The sequence below is a fragment of the Panthera onca genome, chromosome D2 (assembly GCF_046562875.1).
Source record: "Panthera onca isolate mPanOnc1 chromosome D2, mPanOnc1 haplotype 2, whole genome shotgun sequence".
Taxonomy (NCBI): domain Eukaryota; kingdom Metazoa; phylum Chordata; class Mammalia; order Carnivora; family Felidae; genus Panthera; species Panthera onca.
In genome coordinates, this window is record NC_138349.1 from 56,507,099 (window position 1) to 56,526,087 (window position 18,989).

The window sequence follows — 18,989 nt, forward strand, 5'->3', positions numbered from 1 at the left end:
TCAGGGGTCATGGAGGAGAATGACTTGCCCTCAAGGTGGCAGCTTGCCTGAGCGCCACCGCAGACTCATGCTGTCTCCCAGAATGCCCTTGTCCAGCGTGACAGTACCAGGCTGTGCCCACGGGCAGCGAGCGGTGGTGCACGCATCCCTCGAGCTGGCGAACAGCTTGGGGAGGTAATCGTCACACAGCGCAGGGAGTGCTGGCCGCCCGTGGAGCCAGGAGGTGGGACAGGCTGGGAGTAAACAGGCTTTAGCAGCAATTAGTGCAAGTTAGACATGGCCCCCAGATGTGATGGGGGGGAGCTCCTGTTTGCAACCCCTGCTCACGTGTCTGCCCACAGGGAACGAGCAAGTGGAGCTCTGACCAAAAGACCTCTCACACACTTGGTCTCTGCCCAAATGGAATAGGATTCTCCGTGCCAGACACGGTGGTAAAGCCTTGGTTACTTGAAACCTCCAATTACCCGAGATGCTCTTGGCATTCTGTTGGTGGCACACAGGCGAACAGCAAGAAAAGAGTTATTTGACGTTTGTTTAAAACAAAACACTTGCATGCTCCGCTGGGCAGCCAGCCAGTCTTCTGTCCCTGTCCAGAGTGCTGGAGAGTAGCTCCTATGCTCCAAACCTCAGAGCTCAGGGAACGAGGCTTGCAGGAGCATAGGCATGAATTTAGGCAGTGGACCTGTTCATTCATTCACCAGTGGTCATTTTTTTGGTTGAACAGCTTGCTGTGTGGCAGGCACTATGCTAGAGACAGATGGGATGGACAAGCCATGTTCCCCGGTCCTGGGGCTTGTGGCACGGTCAGTTACACTAGCTGATAACTCACTGACCATTACCTTCACATCTGATCCTCTCTAACGACTTTTTGAGTATGCTCTTGGCTAATCCTCATGACAACCTTATAAGGCAGACAGTTATTCTCCCCAAGGGAGGAAACCAAGGCATCGGGAAGTTAAGTACCTTGGCCATGGTCATGCTGCCTAGGCAGAGAGCCAGGGTTCCAACCCAAGCAGTCTTGCTCCAGAACTTCAGCTGCTCAGGACAGTGCTCGGCATAGGGAGAGATTTTTGCTGCCGGGAGATAGAAAGCCACAACAGAGTTACAGCGGAAGCACATAACTTTGGTTGGAAGGAAGCTCCCTTGGGGTGCATAGTAGGGTCTAAGATGATGAGGCAGGATTCCCCAGACCATGTAGGCTGTCAGCCCCGCTCCTGAAAGCTCTGCCTCAGAGCAGAACAGCTGGCAGCATCCCAGGACGGAAGGGCTGTATGCATACTTTCACTGGATTCTCCCGTCAAGCCTCATTCGTACGTCCAGCAGCGCTCGAGCCAGCTGCCCATTCACACCATCTGGGGAGCTTTTAAAAACCCTCATGTCCAGACCACACTCCACGCCAGTTAAAACAGAATCTCTCACGGTGGGCTTGGGCCTTGACGATTTTCTCAAGCTCCCCAGATGGTTCCAGTGTGCAGGCGTGATAGAACCGCTGAGCCAGAACCTTCCATCAGTGCCCACATCCCGTCATGAGGAAGCCGCAACCTCCCTCCTCCTCCTGGTGTCTGTCTCTGTGTGTGTCTGTAGCTACATCAGGATGAGAAAATCGACAGCCTGGCCCTGACCGCTGGGCTTAGCTGGGAGAGTGGCAGGAGTGAGCTCTGTGGACTTGCATCTTTCCCTTGGGGTTCTCCTTTCACACTGACCCTACTGTCCCCTGGACCCTGAGCATGGGGCCCCACTGCCCCAGTGCCCCTGAACCCTCTCTCCTCCCTGTAGCACAGCACGCATATCTAGCATTTTCAGGGGGAACTCTATCAATAAGCCAAAGGCAACTGAGGACGCACGGATAACAAAACAGCGGGCCCGTTCCCAAGGTACAAGTTTATGCCAGAGAATCCTAGTTGAAATGGGGACTTGGCCTGAGCTCTGGCACCTTTCACTCAGGGGCCTGCGGTCCTGCTGGGGTGGGCTGCTCAACACGGCTCTCCAGCAGGGTGCTGGCGGTGCACGGTCAGATTCAGTGGCCTCACCTTAGTAGCTTGGAATTGGCCACGGTGGGAGTATTTGCACCACAAAAAAACAAAACAAAAACAAAACAGTAAATGCTACAAATCGGATTTTTCCCACCTCAGGGAGTAGATTGTTAAGCATTAGCCAGCACACCGCTGGCTCACATCTCCCCACTTCCTTGCTATTGTTAGCGTCTTGACCACTCTCTCCCACTACCACCTTCAGCTTGTTTTGTTTTTCTAGAAGCTGGTTTCCCTGGGGGTTGGGAGGTGGGGGCGGGGGCTACCTAGCTGCTTCTAACCTGGTGGTTATCTTAGGAGCTTTTCTTCTTTTTCCAATAGTAAGGGAGGTCTTAATTCTCTGACAGTGGTCCTAAATCTGAGCAGAAGGGTTTGTAAAGTTAGCATTAGCAACCTTCGTTTCCAAGCATGGAGGAGAATTTTCAAAGGAGCCATTTTCACATCTGCCCCCACCCCTGGGAGAAGAACCTTTAGGGGAGGTGATTATACTCCTATCTGCATATCCGGTCACCCCTGCCCTGCCTGACGCTTGCCATACACACAGCAGGTTGGACAGTTCTGGTCCCCCACGCCCGTGTTAGATACAGGCACACAGCCAGCTTGAGGGAGGGAGGGAGGGAGAGTCCACAACAGAATTGTCATTCTTTAGGCAGTTGGAAGAAAACTAAAAGAGACCAGCCTGGGGTTGTGGGTGCAGCGGGGGTCATGGCTCTGGAGGCGGGGGGCCTTCCAGTGGCCCACATGAGGGGGGTTGTGGGGGGAGAACAGAGACTTCGGCAGGGAGGAACAGTAGGCACAGTAGAGCAAAGACCGGAAGTCTGACCGGAAAGATAAATGCCAAGCAAGGGCCAGGCAATTTGATTTACTTTTTAGCTGTCTCCAGAGCAGCCAGTAAGACTGTGTTATTTATTTATGAGAATTGTTATGCTCCGTCTTTGATCGCCTGTCAGAGCCGGGCCAAGGAGTGTGCGGGAGGAGAAGCTCGTCAGCCCTCCTTTGCTGGCCAACCTGGGGACGTGGAGGAGGGAATCACAGCAGGGACTTTTCTCCTCCTTTGTTTCTCTTTCTCTGAAGCTTGTTGTGAAGGAGGAAAAAAAGCGTGTCTAGGTTCATTAATGGATTCTTTCTTTCTTTCTTTTTTTCTTTCTTTCTTTCTTTTTTTTTCTTTTTTTTTTTTTTGAGTACAGAGGACCTCTCCGTTAGATCCGTTAGAGAGGATCAGATGTGAAGTTAATGGTCATTATTACGTTAGTTTTAGGTGTACGTTATTATAGTGATTAACACGTCTACATGTTACCCTCTGCTCTGCTCACCACCAGAGAACCTACCGTCTGGCACCACAGTAGTGGAGAGCCTTCTTCTTTTTTTTTTTTTTTTTTTTAATGTTTATTTATTTTTGAGAGAGAGACAGCACGAGCAGGGGAGGGGCAGAGAGAGAGGGAGACACAGAATCCGAAGCAGGCTCCAGGCTCTGAGCCGTCAGCACAGAGCCTGATGTGGGGCTCGAGCTCATGAACCTTGAGATCATGACCTGAGGCCAAAGTCGGATGCTTAATCGACTGAGCCAACCTGGGCGCCCCACAGTAGTAGATTCTTAAAACACTCCGTGCTCCCCATCCTCTCCCTGAGGTGCCTACTACATTCTCCACAGCTTGGTAACCTTATCCCTCTTGGGGAGTGGGGAGCGCATTATGGTCCCCTCCATAATGGCCCCTGTGAACCCGTGAGGCTGAGGACCATTTTGTAGATGAGAGGTTGAGGTTCAGGGAGGTTAAGGGGCCTGCCTGAGGTTGCACAAATTTATTTTTTTTTTAAGTTTATTTATCCTGGGGGGATGCAGAAGGCAGAGAGGGAAAGAATCCCAAGAAGGCTGACAGCCCAGAGACTGACAAGGGGCCCGAACCCACAAACTATGAGATCATGACCTGAACCGAAATTGAGTTGGATGCTAAACCAACTGAGCCACCCAGGCACCCCGAGGTTGGAGCCACCCAGATGCCCCCGAGGTTGCACAATTTTAAATGGCAGGTCCGAGGTTAAGAACTGGGGGTCCCTGCCCTGTCCACTCCCCCAGATGGCCTGTCTTTCAGCAGGGGGCTCAGAACCCCCGATCCACACAGTGTTCCCTGAGGGCTGTGGAGCTCAGCTTGCAGGATCACCAGGGGCCTGCACCGTCCTCTGTGCCTCCTGAGGACAGGGGCTGCTTCTGTGTTCTTCCTGTACCCCTCTCCCTGCCTCCCACCCCTGCTAGGATGCTCGGTCCAAGGTTCTGTGGGAAGGGGTAGGCTCAGACACTGTCCCCGTCTGGCTCCTTCCAAGCCTTCCGGAGGGACAGACCCAGCCGTGAGTGAGGGATGCACATGTGAATGTGCTTTCTTGTTACGGACGTAATTCCCTGTCTTGCCAGGTTACCATAGTTTGCCTCCTTGTCGCTTGTGGCATTTTGAGTGGGGACTCGAAGCCCTGCCGAGCTTAGCACGACATCCTTGATCTTAGTCGATTAGGTTTCCAGGCACCAAGGGTTGCATCAAGGCTGAGGAATGGGGACAGGCCCGGCTGCCAGGCGAGCCTGGATTCTCGAGCACGAATGTGGCCACAGTCACCTGGAGAGGCTAAGATGGCTTCCCGGTCGCTGCCGATACGCCTAAGGTGCCTGGCCTGGGGTGCTGCCCCTGCATCTTGACCCAGCACCTCCGAGGCCATTGTGAGGAGGTGTCCCAAAGGTGCAGACTCCACACTCCTCAGGGTCTTGGAAAATCAGGAATTCTGGCCAGAAGGAGATCATCCAGGTCAGAGGTGGGACAGCCAGCCATGTGTAAACTCTCCCGTGTGCTCCAGCCCGAGGCAGGCAACGGGCGCCTTGCTTAGTTTCTAAGCTGCCAGGGAAGCCAGAGAACTTGTACCCTGGGCCACCAGGATAGGGAGCCCTGGACCCTAATTCCAGAAGGGACCTTAGATGTCATGGGGCCCAGCCCCACCCAAAGCAAGAATCCGAGGCTGCTGGTCCCTGCTGGGTTCTCTCTGTGCTGGGTGGCTCCCTTAATACCTTTTGCCACTTCTCTGGGCCCAGACCCCTTCTCCTCTCAGGGTCCTTTTAGACCGTGGGTGCCACATGTATGTAGAAGACCCCTCCGGAGTGCTTGTGTTTATCATCCTGTCTCTAGCGGGTCCTTCTGGCACAGAACAAGTTTGCCAGTCGGTGGTGCTAATGATTAGCGAAGTAAGGTCAAGCCGACCTCAGGGAAGTAATTTCCTCTAAATACTGCCCACTCTGGGTCTGCTTTCATTGATTACTGCAAGCTGCCACAGACAGAGACAAGAGTCTGGGATGGCTGTCTGCAGCGGGAGGAGGAGGGTCAGACAGGGCCTGGAGGCACCACTGCAGCCCGGTGAGGTGACAGGAAGGTGCAGTGGACTGTGCCCCAGCCACGCTGCACTCCCGGTGTTGAGGCCAGGGTGGGGTCCTCCTTCTCTACCACGGGCCTCCGTGTGGCTTTAGGCCTCACCGTGGAAGCTCATCACCATCACAGCCATGCACCGGGGGCCCTGGGAGAGTCAGAGGAGCGTCATTCTGGCTTCATAAAAGTACTCTAGGGGCCTCTGAGTGGCTGAGTCCGTTGGTTTCAGCTCAGGTCGTGATCTCGTGGCTCATGAGATCAAGCTCTCCGTGGGGCCCTGTGCTGACGGTGCAGTGCCTGCTTGGGATTCTCTTTCTCCCTCTCTCTCTGCCCCTCCCCTGCTTGCATGTTCTCTCTCTCTCTCAAAATAAATAAATAAAACATTTTTTAAAAATAAGGATTCTGGAACTCCCATCCTACATTCTGCAGTCACAGGCTGAGAGGCGAGGTATCCCCAGAATGCCTTGCGGACTCTGCCTGTTCGTTATCTGTCATACTGCAGGTCGAAAACAACTTGAGTGTCCCTCTCCATACCACGGGCGGCCATGTAGTCAGAAAAACGTCGCTGACTGGCAACCTGAAAAGCTGTTTACAATCCGTCATCGAGAAAAGCACGTTATGGCATAGCATCTAGGAGGCCATTTTTGAGCTCCTTACACGCACATGCAAAGCGAAGGTGCCGTAAGGCCACGTACTAACACGCTAAAGGTGATTGGCTCCAGATGGTGGGACATGGCTGATTTTGGTTTTGCTCATCAGTGTTTTCTCATTTTCTAAATTGGATGGCTGGTGCTAAAGGGCCTGCGACCTGTAACAACCTTGGGCCACAGACGCCTGGTCCTGCCTGGAATATGTGCACAGAATGGGTCAGGCCAGGGGAAGGGCCCCAACGCTTGAATGTACTGCGGTCAGAGTTGCTTAAGCAAGTGGTGGTGACAGTGGAGCCCAGCGCGGTCCCAAGCCTGAAAGAACTTAGGAGCTAGTTTAGGAGGCAGAACATTCATTCATTCATTCATTCACCCAGCACATAGTTGTTGAGCACCCTGTGGGCACTGTGCTAGGTATCGCATTTGCAGGGTGAACAAACATATCCATTGGTCTCAGAACAGGATCCACGGTACGTGTCTGGTGTGAAGTGTTACGGGAGTTTGGTTGTACACCGTAGAGAATGACAGGAGGTAGCCTGAGCTGGAATATGAGGGCCAGCAGGACATCGCCAAATGGTAACGAGAGCATGGCCCACGGGAGAGGGGAGAGTCGAGGCCCTCTTCCTCTCCAGATACGCCGAAGTCCAGAGAATGGCTTCTGTTACCTCCGTGATGCCGATGTGCCTTGGTGGCCTCGGGAAGCGTACTTAACCTCTCCAGGTTTCTGTTTCCCCATCCACAAAATGCAGATCACTTCAGATCCTGCTCCACCCCGCAGCCGTCTCTGTCTCTCCTCAGGATGCTGTGAGCATACATTTTCCTCTTTAAGCCTTATCCGGAAACTTCTAGTTGGCCCCTTGGGCTTGCCGCTTCCTAGCTTGGCTGCTCCGGTTCGTCGACTCTGCTGTTTTTGACACGGTCTGCTGGCCCCACTGCGCCTTCCTCCAAGCTGCTTATACGGCTTGAACAGTTGACTCAAGGCAAGGAGCCACGCCTAATCCCGGCTCTGCACCCGAGGGGGCATCACTGTCTGTCAGCAGAGTGGCTTGGAGAGCACCGTGGACCCTGGAGAGGCCGGCCCCGTGGTGGACTTGGAAATGACAGCTGGGAACTCAGGCAGCACTGCTGTCTCTAGGCCAGGAGTTGTGGGGATTTGCTCCAAGGCTGGGCCGCAACTGGTCTTCATGTCATGCCCAGCAGACCTGTGGCAGGGACGTCGTCAGAAGACACCCCCTCCTCTGTCCCGCTCTCATGAGCACCAGTCGTTCTTCAGGCCCCTGGCCTCCCAGGCCCAGGGATGGAGTCAAGAGGCCAGAGAGAGAGAAATCCTAGTCCAACCCCCTCTGGAGAAAGTGAGGCAGGACCAGTGGTCCCCAGTGGCAGGTGGGGAGAAGGGGTGACTTAGCAGCTTGGAGCCTCAGTCCCCATCTCTGAAGTGAGGCTGTATTGACAGTAGAGGCTACGTTGCCCTCAGCTCGGGGCCCGGCCCTTAGCGAGTTGCTCAGTGACACCTGCTTGTCATGATTCCCTTGCAGGGGCTGAAGGGCCGGTGGATGGAGACCAACTCTGGCCTTGGCCTTACCACTCAGCGTTGTGGGACGAAACACAGGGATCTGGGGATTTAGGAATTGTCCTGCCTTCACCGCTTACTGGGCCCTATCAAAGAAAAATCAGAGCTGGTCAGTGATGAAAGCAGTAAAAACAGATTTTATTCGGGACTGTTACACTAGAGAAGAGACTGCAGTGCAGAACCGGCTTGATCCCAAGTGCAGCGTGGACACGTGGGAATTGATAGCCAAAGAGCAGAGGCGGAGGGGGGGGTGGGATCAGTGGGCGGAAATTACAAAGAGGAGGTTATCAGGGGTGAGTGAGGCTGAACCGACCTCCCAGGATTCTTGCTGCAGTCAGGCCAGGGTGAGCAGACCCCACCTGGGGGGTGGTGGAGGATGACGAATCTGATCGGATACCAAGGCTGGAGGATCCTGGCTAACCCAGTTTATCAGGATTCTAAACTAGACAATGAGAGTCGAACACAGCAGCACAAAAGTCAGGCTCTTAATTTTAATTGAAGCATTCGGGGAAGCCGAAGTAGAGTCAGAGAATCTGTGTCATCACCAGGAATCTGAGGCTCAGCTTCCTTATCTGCAAAATGGGTTATTGTGAGAAACCAGCCAGCACAGGGCCTCCAATATCAGTCGCCAGAAGCAGCCTCCTTTGCTGAGCCCGCTTCCACAAGGTGCTCAGCCTCCCTGAGCCTTGATGTCCTGTGTCACGTGGGGGTTACAATACCCTGGGAAATGACTTTAGCTCTGAAAAGCCCAATGCAAAGGGGTTTTCCGATCTGGGTGAGCGGGGGGCAGAGAGCATGGTGTCCCATGCTGGCTTCTGGAAAAGCCTTGTCTTTGCTTCCTTCTCTACCTGAGGGGCTCTGGGTCCCTCCCGCCACCTCCTTCATCGTCCGTGTCCTCTCTTCTATCACGTAGGCTCCTGCCTGTAAGACAGGTAATGACCAACTCCACCTGCCACCCTGGCGATTCAAGGACAGAGAAAATCCTCTGCCTTCAGGAGTTCAAGAGTTTTCTGTGCTGCCGGGCCTGGCGCGTAAGGCCATGGGCTAGGCCCTGTGCTAACAGAGCCGGGCCCTCAGGGCACTCAGAGCTAGGTCCCTCAAGGTGCCAAGGGAGGGCGAGCTCCTGGGAGGGGATTTGGCTGCCTGTGCCAGCCCTGGGACTCCTGCACGTGCCTCCTCTGGGCTCTGAGCAGGTCTCCGTCTCCACCATCAGCCTGGCCACCCGGTGGCTCGTGACCTGGGTCAAAGTTGCTTCCTCCCACTGTGCCTCAGTTTCCAACTTCCTCCCGGCTCTGATGGTCTCTCTGCCATCGTCTGTATAGCCTCTGGCCGGCAACCCATGAAAATGAGTACGGTGAGGGACTTTCAGGTTGGCGCTCTCAGCAGAGGCCACGTCTGGGGCTTCTGACCTTTTCTGAGTGGCAGTGAAGGGCTCGGGGAGCTGTGGCACTTCCAGGGAGGGGGGACATGTGTGGCTCAGAGCCTCTGCCCTGCCCCTGCTCTTCCATCCAGGTCATCTCCTGGTGGACTCCAGCCCACGGCTGGCTGAGCTCTGGGGCCGGCGCCTTCCCGCTCCGAAGCTGTGGGGCTTGTCCTCAGGGATGGGGGTGTTGCTCGGCTGCTGTGCACAGTGCAGGTGCCAGACCCGTGAAAGGGAGCAAGGGGCCCTACACAAGCCGCTGGGTGGCCGGAGCACTGCGCGGGCGTACCGCATACAGTCTCCCCCTGGGTTTCATCGTCTCCCTGCAGTTGACAGGCGAGAAAGCTCGGATTCCGAGATCCTCCCTGGGGCGATGGTCAGTCACTGGAACAGCTAGTCTTATCTTTCTTTCTTTCCTTTTTTTTTTTTTTTTAAGTTTATATATTTATTTTGAGAGAAAGAGAGTGCCCGCAGGGGAGGGGCAGAGAGGAGAGAAAGAATCCCAAGCAGGCTCCCGGTAATCAGCACAGAGCCTGATTTAGAGTTTGAACTAAAAAATTGTGAGATCATGACCTGAGCCGAAGTCAAGAGTGGGACGCTTAACCAACTGAGCCACCCAGGCGCCCCTAGTTCTCTGTTTCTGATTCCAAAGCTCTGTTTAGCATCTTAAACATCTCCCCCACCCTGCACTGTGACCCAGCACAGAACAAGGAGGCGTGGGAGATTCTGGAATGATTCCGAGAAATCTCCAGGAAACCTTTGCTCTCAGGGCAGGTTAGCAAAGATGCCGTGCCTGCCATGGGGGCCTTAGAGGGCTCAGAGATTCTGTGCCCCTGGCTTCCCTCAGAGGGGGAGTCCCTGGGCTCTGGAAGGGAGCTATTCCTGGCTGGGTGGCCCAGAGAGCTCTGAGTGTCCTGGTCAGAAAGCCACACGCTCCTGCTGAGTCCCGGGAAGCCCCGTCGGAGGACTGTTCTCTGTCTCCTCAGGGCACCGTGGACAGTTCTCATGGCTGGTGGGGAGTTGGAGGAATGGATGCCAGGCTGGAGGGCCGGATAGGAGGTGGCCTGAAAAGCGTGGACTCGGGCCAGCCGGCCTGGCTTCATATCCCAGCACTTTGCAGCTGCGTGACCATGGCCAGGTTACCTCTCCACGACTTTCCTCAACTATAAAGTGGAGGTAACAGTGGTACTCCGCCATGCGGCCGTTGTGGGGTTTGAGAAACTTAACATGAAGAGCCGAAATCACCAGCACTCGACACGGACGATCGTTAGTTAAGCAAAAAAGCTGCTGGGAATACAGGAATCCATATCGATAATAAATAGATAAATGCGGGAGAGGGAAGGCTCTTGCCTCTGGTAAAATGCTGAGGGCCTGCTGGAGTTGGAAAGTCAATTTGCAACCATCATAAAGAACAGATGAGGCAAGAATCAGCAGGTGTTCAGTCTAGAGGCGATAGATTTTAATTTTCATGAGCAGGATATTTGCGTGCTCTTCAACTGTGTCCCCACAGACTTCTTCTACATTGCAAGGGAGGAAAGAAGACAAAACAGTAATTATACAGTGGGGAAATCAAGTAACACCTGGACTCAGTGATGACAGTTAACATCACTTATGAAGGACAGATGGGTGATACCCCAAGACCATGCCACCTCTGCAGTCTTTCAGCTGAGGACCCATAAAGCACCAGATAAACACAAACTGTGGGACTCTTTTTCTTTTTAACAGTTTTTTTTTAAAAAAACAGGCTCCACACCCAACGTTGGGCTTGAACTCATGACCCTGAGATCAAGGGTCACATGCTCTACTGACTGAACCAGCCAGGTACCCCAAAATGTGGGACTCTTTATCAAAAAGACAGATGATGGCCGTGGTATTCTTCCAAAATGGTGGTGTCATAAAAATGACAAATGAGCCCAAAGAGGACAACTAAATGCAATACCTGACCCTATACTGGACCCTGCACTGGAGGGAGGGAGGGACTGCTACAAAGGACATGGTTAGGTCACCTAAGAAAACTGAAATATGGGCCGTATGTTAGGTAACTGTTCTCTCAGTAGAAACTCATGAAATTGACAGCTATGTTTGCAACAGAGAATGTCTATTCTTAGGAAATACACAATGAAGTAGGGATAAAGGGCCATGATATATGTTACCCTCAAGTCAGAAAAAAGGTGTGTGTGTGTGTGTGTGTGTGTGTGTGTGCGTGTAGAGAGAGAGACAGCGAGCGGGCATATGCACAAATGATAAAGCAAAGAGGGTGAAATGTTAATTGGTGAATCCTGGTGAAAGGTATGCGGTATTCTCCGTACTGTTTTTACCTTTACAACTTTTTATAAGTAAGAAATTATTTCCAGGTAAAAAGAGTAACCTGAGAAAATAATAATTTAAAATGTCCCCAAGTAAAAATATTCTTACACTGAAGGTCTAAAGCTGGACACACACTAGTAGGTTCCACTTGTCTTAAGCTTAGGGATAGGCAAATGAATCAATGGTGAAAAAAGTCAGGGTGGGTTGGGGTCCCTGGGTGGCTCTTTCGGTAGGCGTCTGACTTCGGCTCAGGTCATGATCTTGCGGTTTGTGAGTTCGAGCCCCGCATCGGGCTCTGGGCTGACAGCTCAGAGTCTAGAGCCTGCTTCGGGTTCTGTGTCTCCCTCTCTCTCTGCTCCTCCCCCACTCACATTCTGTCTCTCTGTCACAAATAAATAAACATTAAAAAAAAATTTTTTTTAAAAAGTCAGAGTGGGGGGCGCCTGGGTGGCTCAGTCAGTTAAGCGTCCGACTTCGGCTCAGGTTACGATCTCGCGGTCCGTGAGTTCGAGCCCCGCGTGGGGCTCTGGGCTGATGGCTCAGAGCCTGGAGCCTGCTTCCGATTCTGTGTCTCCCTCTCTCTCTGCCCCTCCCCTGCGCATGCTCTGTCTCTCTCTGTCTCAAAAATAAATAAACGTTAAAAAAATTTTTTTTTCAATGAATAAATAAAATAAAAAGTCAGGGTGGGGATAAACTGGAAAGAAACACAAGAGAACCCTATGTGTTATAGCTCGATCTGGATGGAGGTCACAGGAGTGCATACCTGATTGTACGCCTTCCTGTAACTGAGGCGTTTGCTTACATGTATATCAAAAAAAAAAAAATAGTGGTGCTCTGGGAAAAAACATAAATAGACTGAGATCTATAATACAGTACCATTGACCTAAGTTAAAATTATGTGGGGGCTCCTGGGTGGCTCAGTTGATTAAGTGTCCGACTCTTAATCTCAGCTCAGGTCTGGATCTCAGGGTCGTGAATTCAAGCCCCACGCTGGAGCCCACCTAAAAAATACCTATATTTCTATATTATAACATGTCAAAGTGGTCTAAAATTAAAACCGAAACAACCACAGGAGCAGAAAACCCTCAATCTGCCCAACGCAAGGCACGCAAAAGAGGTAGGAGTTGATTTTTGTCGTTACTAATGGCCTGGCCCCGTCCTGGCTAGAGTGGGAGGTCACACGGTGTGTGGGCTGCTTGCAGAGTTGGATCAGGGCGGAGGGAATGTTTGCCTCCAGAGCGTCTGGGCCTGCGTGTCATGGCATTGGCTCCTGGTTGGTGGCCGGCTGTGTGCAGCCACTGTTCTGAGTGCCTTGTATTAACTCCTCTGAGCCTTAGGACGACCTTATTGGATGGGTGGTATTATTCCCCCCATTTCACAGGTGAGGAAACTGAGTCACAGAAAGTTGGTTTAATTTGCCCAAGGATACACAGCTAGAAAAGGGCACAGCTGGGATTTGAACCCAGGTGGCTTGGAACATTCTCTAAACTACAACATGCCCTCTCCTAAGTAGACTGTCCCTTACAGTGCTCCAAAGTGGGGAACAGAAACACAGAGTGGTTGTCCCTCACGTCTCCCTGGGCCCCATGGGAGGGCCTGGCTCCCTGGGCTGAGAGGTCCTATAGGCCCTGGTGTTCCAAACTGCCTGCAGAGCTGTGCCCTCAGGATCTGGGCCTGAAAGATGCCATCTAGATGCCACTGACACAACCTCCCAGTCCCCTCACTGTGCCCAGCTCTCACTCTGGCATCCTGGCCCCATTCTTTCGCCCCTCTCTCCCTCCCGCCACAAATACTCCTTCCCCTCATTCAGATCCCACCTACCCTTCACGTCCTGGCTCGATTGCCATCTCTATGCCCAGCCTGGCCCCTTCCTCCCTGGACCCCTGCAGTCTTTTTGAGAACTCAGATTCCAACCTGGGCTCAGCTAATTATGAGTTTGTGACCTTGGGTTGCCTTGAGCAACTTCCTGAATTTCTCTGGGCCTCAGTTCCTTTTCATAGTAGTATCTGATGTTCATCAAGTACTGGGCGGAGTACATCTACTCTCCTGTTTGTCCTCAAGCCACCCGGCAAGGTATATCCTATAATATTATTAGGATTAGTCATTTGCTCACAGCTGTTAACGTGGCCTGCCGGATGTTGACCTGAAGACTGAGTGATCCTAAAGGTTAGATAGGAGACTCTACTGATAGCAAGAGCAAATATAGCTGCTGCCTTGTTCTTTCTTTTTTTTTAATTGAGGTAAATTTCATGTAACATAAAATTAACCATTTTATTTACTGATTTTTTTAAAAAAAAATTTTAATGTTTATTTTTGAGAGACAGAGAAAGACCATGAATGGGGGAGGAGCAGAGAGAGAGGGAGACACAGAATCCGAAGCAGGCTCCAGGCTCTGAGCTGTCAGCACGGAGCCCGACACGGGGCTCGAACCCACGAACCGTGAGGTCATGATCTGAGCCAAAGTCGGATGCTCAACCGACTGAGCCACCCAGGCACCCCGTATTGATTTATTTTTAAGTAGGCTTCATACCCAGCACAGAGCCCAACGTGGGGCTTGAACTCACAACATGAGATCAAGACCTGAGCTGAGATCAAGAGTCAGACACCTAACCGATGGAGCCACCCAGGCTCCCTGTAAAATGAACCACTTTAAAGTGTCCAGTTCGGTGGTATTTGGTATATTCACGGTGTTCTGCAACCTTCACTTTACCTACTTCCAAAGTATACTTTCCTCACCCCAAAGGAGGCCCTGAACCCATTCCCCCACCCCCCCGGCAACCACTAGTCTACTCTCTGTCTCCATGGAGTTGCCTGTTCTGGGCCTTTCTTATAAATGGAATCCTACGCTATGTGACCTTTTGTGTCTGGCTTCTTTCATGGAGCGTAATGTTTCTGGGGCTCATCCCAGTCATGGCGTCTGTCAATGCTTCCTTCCTTTTCATGGCTGAATGGTATTCGGCTGTTGGGATTTAACCACACTCAGTGTATCCTCCCTCCTGTCGGTGGGCACTGGCTGCTGTGACTAGTGTCGCCGTGGACATTCGTACACAAGTATTTGGTTGAGTTCCTGTTTTCAGTTCCAGTTCTACCCAGGAGAGGCTTTGCTGGGACACATGACAATCCTAGCGCTGAACTGGGTTTGGGGGCATGTTTCCCGGAATGTGGTTGTAATGGGGTGATGGGCCCCGAGGGCCCCCCACCCGGGGCTGGGAGCCAGCAGCTAAGCCCAAGTGCGGGGGCTGATGGAGAGCTGGATCGGCGTCTTCCTGTCCCTACCTACCTGGGCCCCCCTGACCTGTCCTCTCTTCTCAACAGACGTACCCGTGGAGAAGCTGGCCGCCATGTCTGCCTTGCGCTGCATCAATCTCCGCTTCAACCCGCTGAACGCTGAGGTGCGCGCCATCGCTCCGCCACTCATCAAGTTTGACATGCTCGTGTCTCCTGAGGGCGCACGGGCCCCTCCACCTTAGGCCTCCCTCCTCGTGCCCACCCAGCAAGGGACAGAGGCCACCTGGCCTGGCACCCTGAGGGGAGGGAGTCCCACAGACCCATGGGAGGCCGAGCCTGGGGGGCTGGGGGCGGGTGGGCCAAAGAGCACGTGGTGGGAGGGGGTGCAGCCGGCCCCGGATAGATAGCTTAGAGCAGTAGCGGGCCCTGGAATGCCCAGACGGAGGAGGTGAGGTGGGGCTGGAGCCTGGCCGCTCACAGCTTCTGTGCACACTTGGGCAGGACCCCCACCCTCTCTGAGCCTTGTTACTTGGGGAAACGGGCAGTGGCGGAGAGGGCCTTTGCCTCCTCTGAGCTCCTTGGAGGCTTTTCGGGCAACAGATGCCTTCAAGTTACCTTCAAATCATCGGGCACCTTCTGAGCCCACAGATGGCCGTCGCCGAGCGCTTTCTGGGTCCCTGTGGGTTTGAGACCTTGTTTCTGGCGTTGAGAACCAGCCTCTGCCCTGAGAGGACTAGAAGACAACCTCCATCCGTTTATCGTTTCCTGAGGACTGACCCACATGAGGCCCCCTCTGGGGCCCTATCCTCAGCCCTGTGGGTCTCTGGATTGGCGGGAGCCTGAACCGGGAGACACGGGAAAGCCGTGGCCAAAATGTGGTCGTGTGCTCTGGCCAGAGCTGAGAACGTGTATATAGGAGCCCAGTGGCCCATCGGGCCAGGAACCCGGAGGAGCAAATCAGGTCTGCTCTGTCCTTCCTCGTGATTAAGCAATCAGTGGTGTAGGAAGTTCTGAGGACAGACCAGGTGAGCCTGGCATCACCCCTTGAGTCCCAGGAGAGGTGACTGGAGAGAAACAAAGCCAATTGTGCCTGTGGCTCTGGTACGAGGTAGTTGGCTCTAGCATCTCCCTCTGGCAGCAGCCCCACTGCCTCACCATTGGTCCACCGGGGGGCAGAAGGCTCTGTGGACCATTGGATTTGTGGCTGGCCAGCTCCCAAGCTCCCACCCAAAGCCCGATGACCTAGTCATTCCTGGACCCTCCACCTGGAGTCCAGGATGTGGCCAGGCCACAGGGCTGTCTACCACCCCTGTCTGCCCAGGACTGAGGGGTTTCCTGGGACACGGGATGTCAGTGCTACCACGGGGACAGTACCTGGCAAACAGGGACAACTGGCTTCCTACCAGGAGAGGGCCTGGGGCTCTTGATTTCTGATAGCATCTGTGGTTTGGAGAATCCCTGATCTCTCAATCCCCCAGGTATCTAGCTCCCGTCCACTCATCTGTGGAGCAGGCAGACTCACAGTCCACAGCCCATCTGGCCCGGACCTTCGTCTTGGTCGGGAGACACCTAAGGCTGAAGGACTTGGGGCAGGCCAGGCCACCAAACCCTACATCCATGCACTGGTAGGCACTCTTCCACCCCCAGGGCTAAGCCACTCCCAGCCCAGACCTTCATTCTCAGACTGCTGTGTTCCTCTCCCCCCCCCCCCACCCAGGGCCCCTGTCTCTTGGCAAGGACTGTTGACCACCACTGTTGGCCCATCACTGAGCACTCAGTGTCCCGGGAGATGCTCACCTCATAAGGCCTGGCTTTCCAAGCTCTGGGAAAGGGGTTTGCAGGGCAAGGAGGAGGTCAGGATGGGATTTTCGGGGCTGCAGGGTCCGCTGTGGATGAGTGAGAACTGCGGTCCAGGCCTTGCCTGCCCTGTGCCCTGGGGTGGGCTTACTCCTTGTCAAAGAGGAGGCGCACTTTTCTGATACGCACAAAGGCGCTGTATGGCCAGAGCCTTGCAACTCAAAGTGTGGTCTGTGGACCAGCAGCACTGACATCCATGGGAACTTGTTAGAAATGCAGAATCTCAGGCCCCACCCCAGAACTCCAGAATCAGAACCTGCATTCAACAAGAGCCCTAGGTGATTCCTGTAAGCACTTTACTGTTTGAGAAGTAACGGCCTAGGGGTGGCCCTGGGGCTGAGGTTCTCAGCCCTCCCCCTGTTACTCCAAGCCTCTGAGTCTGTGCTCATCCCCCTCCCTAAACTAGCTCTGGGAGACCCCGGGCCTTAGATCTTCAGAGTGTGTGTGACTCTCCCGGTGAAGGGAATGACCTGAAGTCACCAAGATATGAGGGTTGGGCTTGCCTGGCCCTCTGGACACTGCCTTTCTGGTTAACCTGCTTCTAGGTCCTCACATCAGGCCCGTTGCAGGAGTTGCTTCTGGAAGTTCTTTTGTACTCCTCTTGGAGAGTTTGCCCTCGCCTGTCTGGGAAAGCTTGAGCAGTCAGAGAAACCCCCTAGTCACAGCCCCCAGTGTGAATGAGCCCTTAGCTTCAGTCTGCAATAAAGAATGCATTGGTTTCATCTGCCTGATTGGCGCTTCGTTCATTCTGTCCACACAGACCTCCCGTGGCCTGGGTGTTAAACCCCAGGGGCTGCCCCTCTTGTTGGAAACTTGAGATTAAAAAGGATACCCTGGGGTGATACTCCTAATACTCCCAGATGGGTGCAGGCCCTGCCAGTAGGACTGATACGTGCCCAAGAACCATGCTGCTGCAGGACAGACAGATGCCAGCCCTGGGGGTGCCGCACACTTGGAAAAGGATGAAGGGACCTGCTGTTCCCTACTCGTGTGTGCGCTCTCTCTCTCTCTCTCTATTTTTTTTTAAAAATTTTTTAATGTTTATTCATTTTTTGAGAGAGAGACAGAGAGCAAGCAGGGGAGGGGCAGAGAGAGAGCAAGACAGAATCCAAAGCAGGCTCCAGGCTCTGAGCTGTCAGCACAGACCCTGACACAGGGCTCGAACCCCCAAACTGGGAGATCATGACCTGAGCCAAAGTCAGACACTTAATCGAGTGAGCCACCCAGGTGCCCACGCCCCCTCTTAAAAATGTCTTTAAATGTTTACTTATTTTGAGAGAGAGGGAGTACGAGCAGGGTAGGAGCGGAGAGAGGGGAAGAGAAAGAAAGAATCCCAAATAGGCTATGCGCCGTCAGCGCAGAGCCAGATACGGGGCTCGATCCCACAAACTGCAAGATCATGACCTGAACCAAAATGGAGACTTGGGCACACAAATGACAGCCACCCAGACACCGCACGTTAAAAAAAAAAAAAAAAAATTTTTTTCTAAATCTGAAAAACCAACTCAGTTTGTCTTGAGTTTTGTGCCACAGACTCCATTATTTTTATTTAACAGACAGAGTTTAGTGCCATCGAAGCAGATGGCAGATATTAACTCATTGAGTCCCGTAACAACCCTAGCTAGTGCGGAGCTGGACAAAATCCCTTTCCTTCTCTGGGCCGTTCCCTGTCTGTAAAGGGGCCGCACCAGAAGATCTCCAAGGGCCTTTCTGGAACATATGATCCCTCTTTCTTCATTTTGGATCAACCTGGATGCAGGCTGCCCACCCTCACCCCAAAGGCCAGACAGAGGGCTCCGTTTCTTCTGGCCCAACGCTGGCTCACCAAAAATAGCACCCGATCGGTCCACTCATCAGACAAAGCTCGAGACTCCTCGCGGCAGAGAAGCTCTGCCTCGAGAGAGTCTGACTCCTATCCTCCCTGTGGGAGGACAGAAGTCACGGTGGTTGGACTTCGGAGTCTGGTTTCAGGTGGGTTTTCAGTGTGGCGGAGACAGACACGTTGCCCGAGGCTGGGTGAAGATTATGGTCCGGTTTAGGGATGGACGGCATTTTGAGGCAAGGAGTTCAAAGAGTCTTAAGATGTACACTCTTGGCTGATGCTATTTACTAAAGAATTGAGCAGTTCCTTTAAATGATTCCGGAAGCTCCCAGAATGAACAACAAACTTCTTTACAACTTTTACTTCCTGGGCAAGGGTTTCCTGGCATGGTACCATTATGCTGAAGAAGATGGTGGTATAACAAAATCTTATTAATGTAGACAGTAAGCTGTGTGGGGCTAGAGGGGTTTTTAAATTATCATTGAGATAGAGCTGACGTATAACCTTATATTAGCTTCAAGTGTCCAGCTCGATGATTCAGTCTACGTACACATTGTGAAAAGACCACCTCAATGGCTAGTTGACGTCCATCACCACACGTAGAGGGTATCGATCGCCAGTCTCTCCGGAACACCATGTCGGACCCCGCTTGGGTGCTGCCCTCTCTGTGAGACGTGCCGGGTGCTTCTCAGAAAGCCGGCCCTGGTGTG

The 18,989-nt window shown here is 53.1% G+C and overlaps 1 protein-coding gene across 2 annotated transcripts in view; it reads left to right on the forward strand.

Moving 5' to 3' along the window:
- Positions 1–17,179, forward strand: part of LRRC20 (leucine rich repeat containing 20) — an 86,963-nt gene extending 69,784 nt beyond the window's left edge. For both annotated transcript variants that reach the window (XM_060642529.2, XM_078434331.1), the window contains one exon: positions 14,688–17,179. In XM_060642529.2, the coding sequence (XP_060498512.2) occupies positions 14,688–14,842 (155 nt within the window). In that variant the 3' untranslated portion in view covers positions 14,843–17,179. The remainder of the gene's footprint in view (positions 1–14,687) is intronic.
- The last annotated feature ends 1,810 nt before the right edge of the window (positions 17,180–18,989 follow it).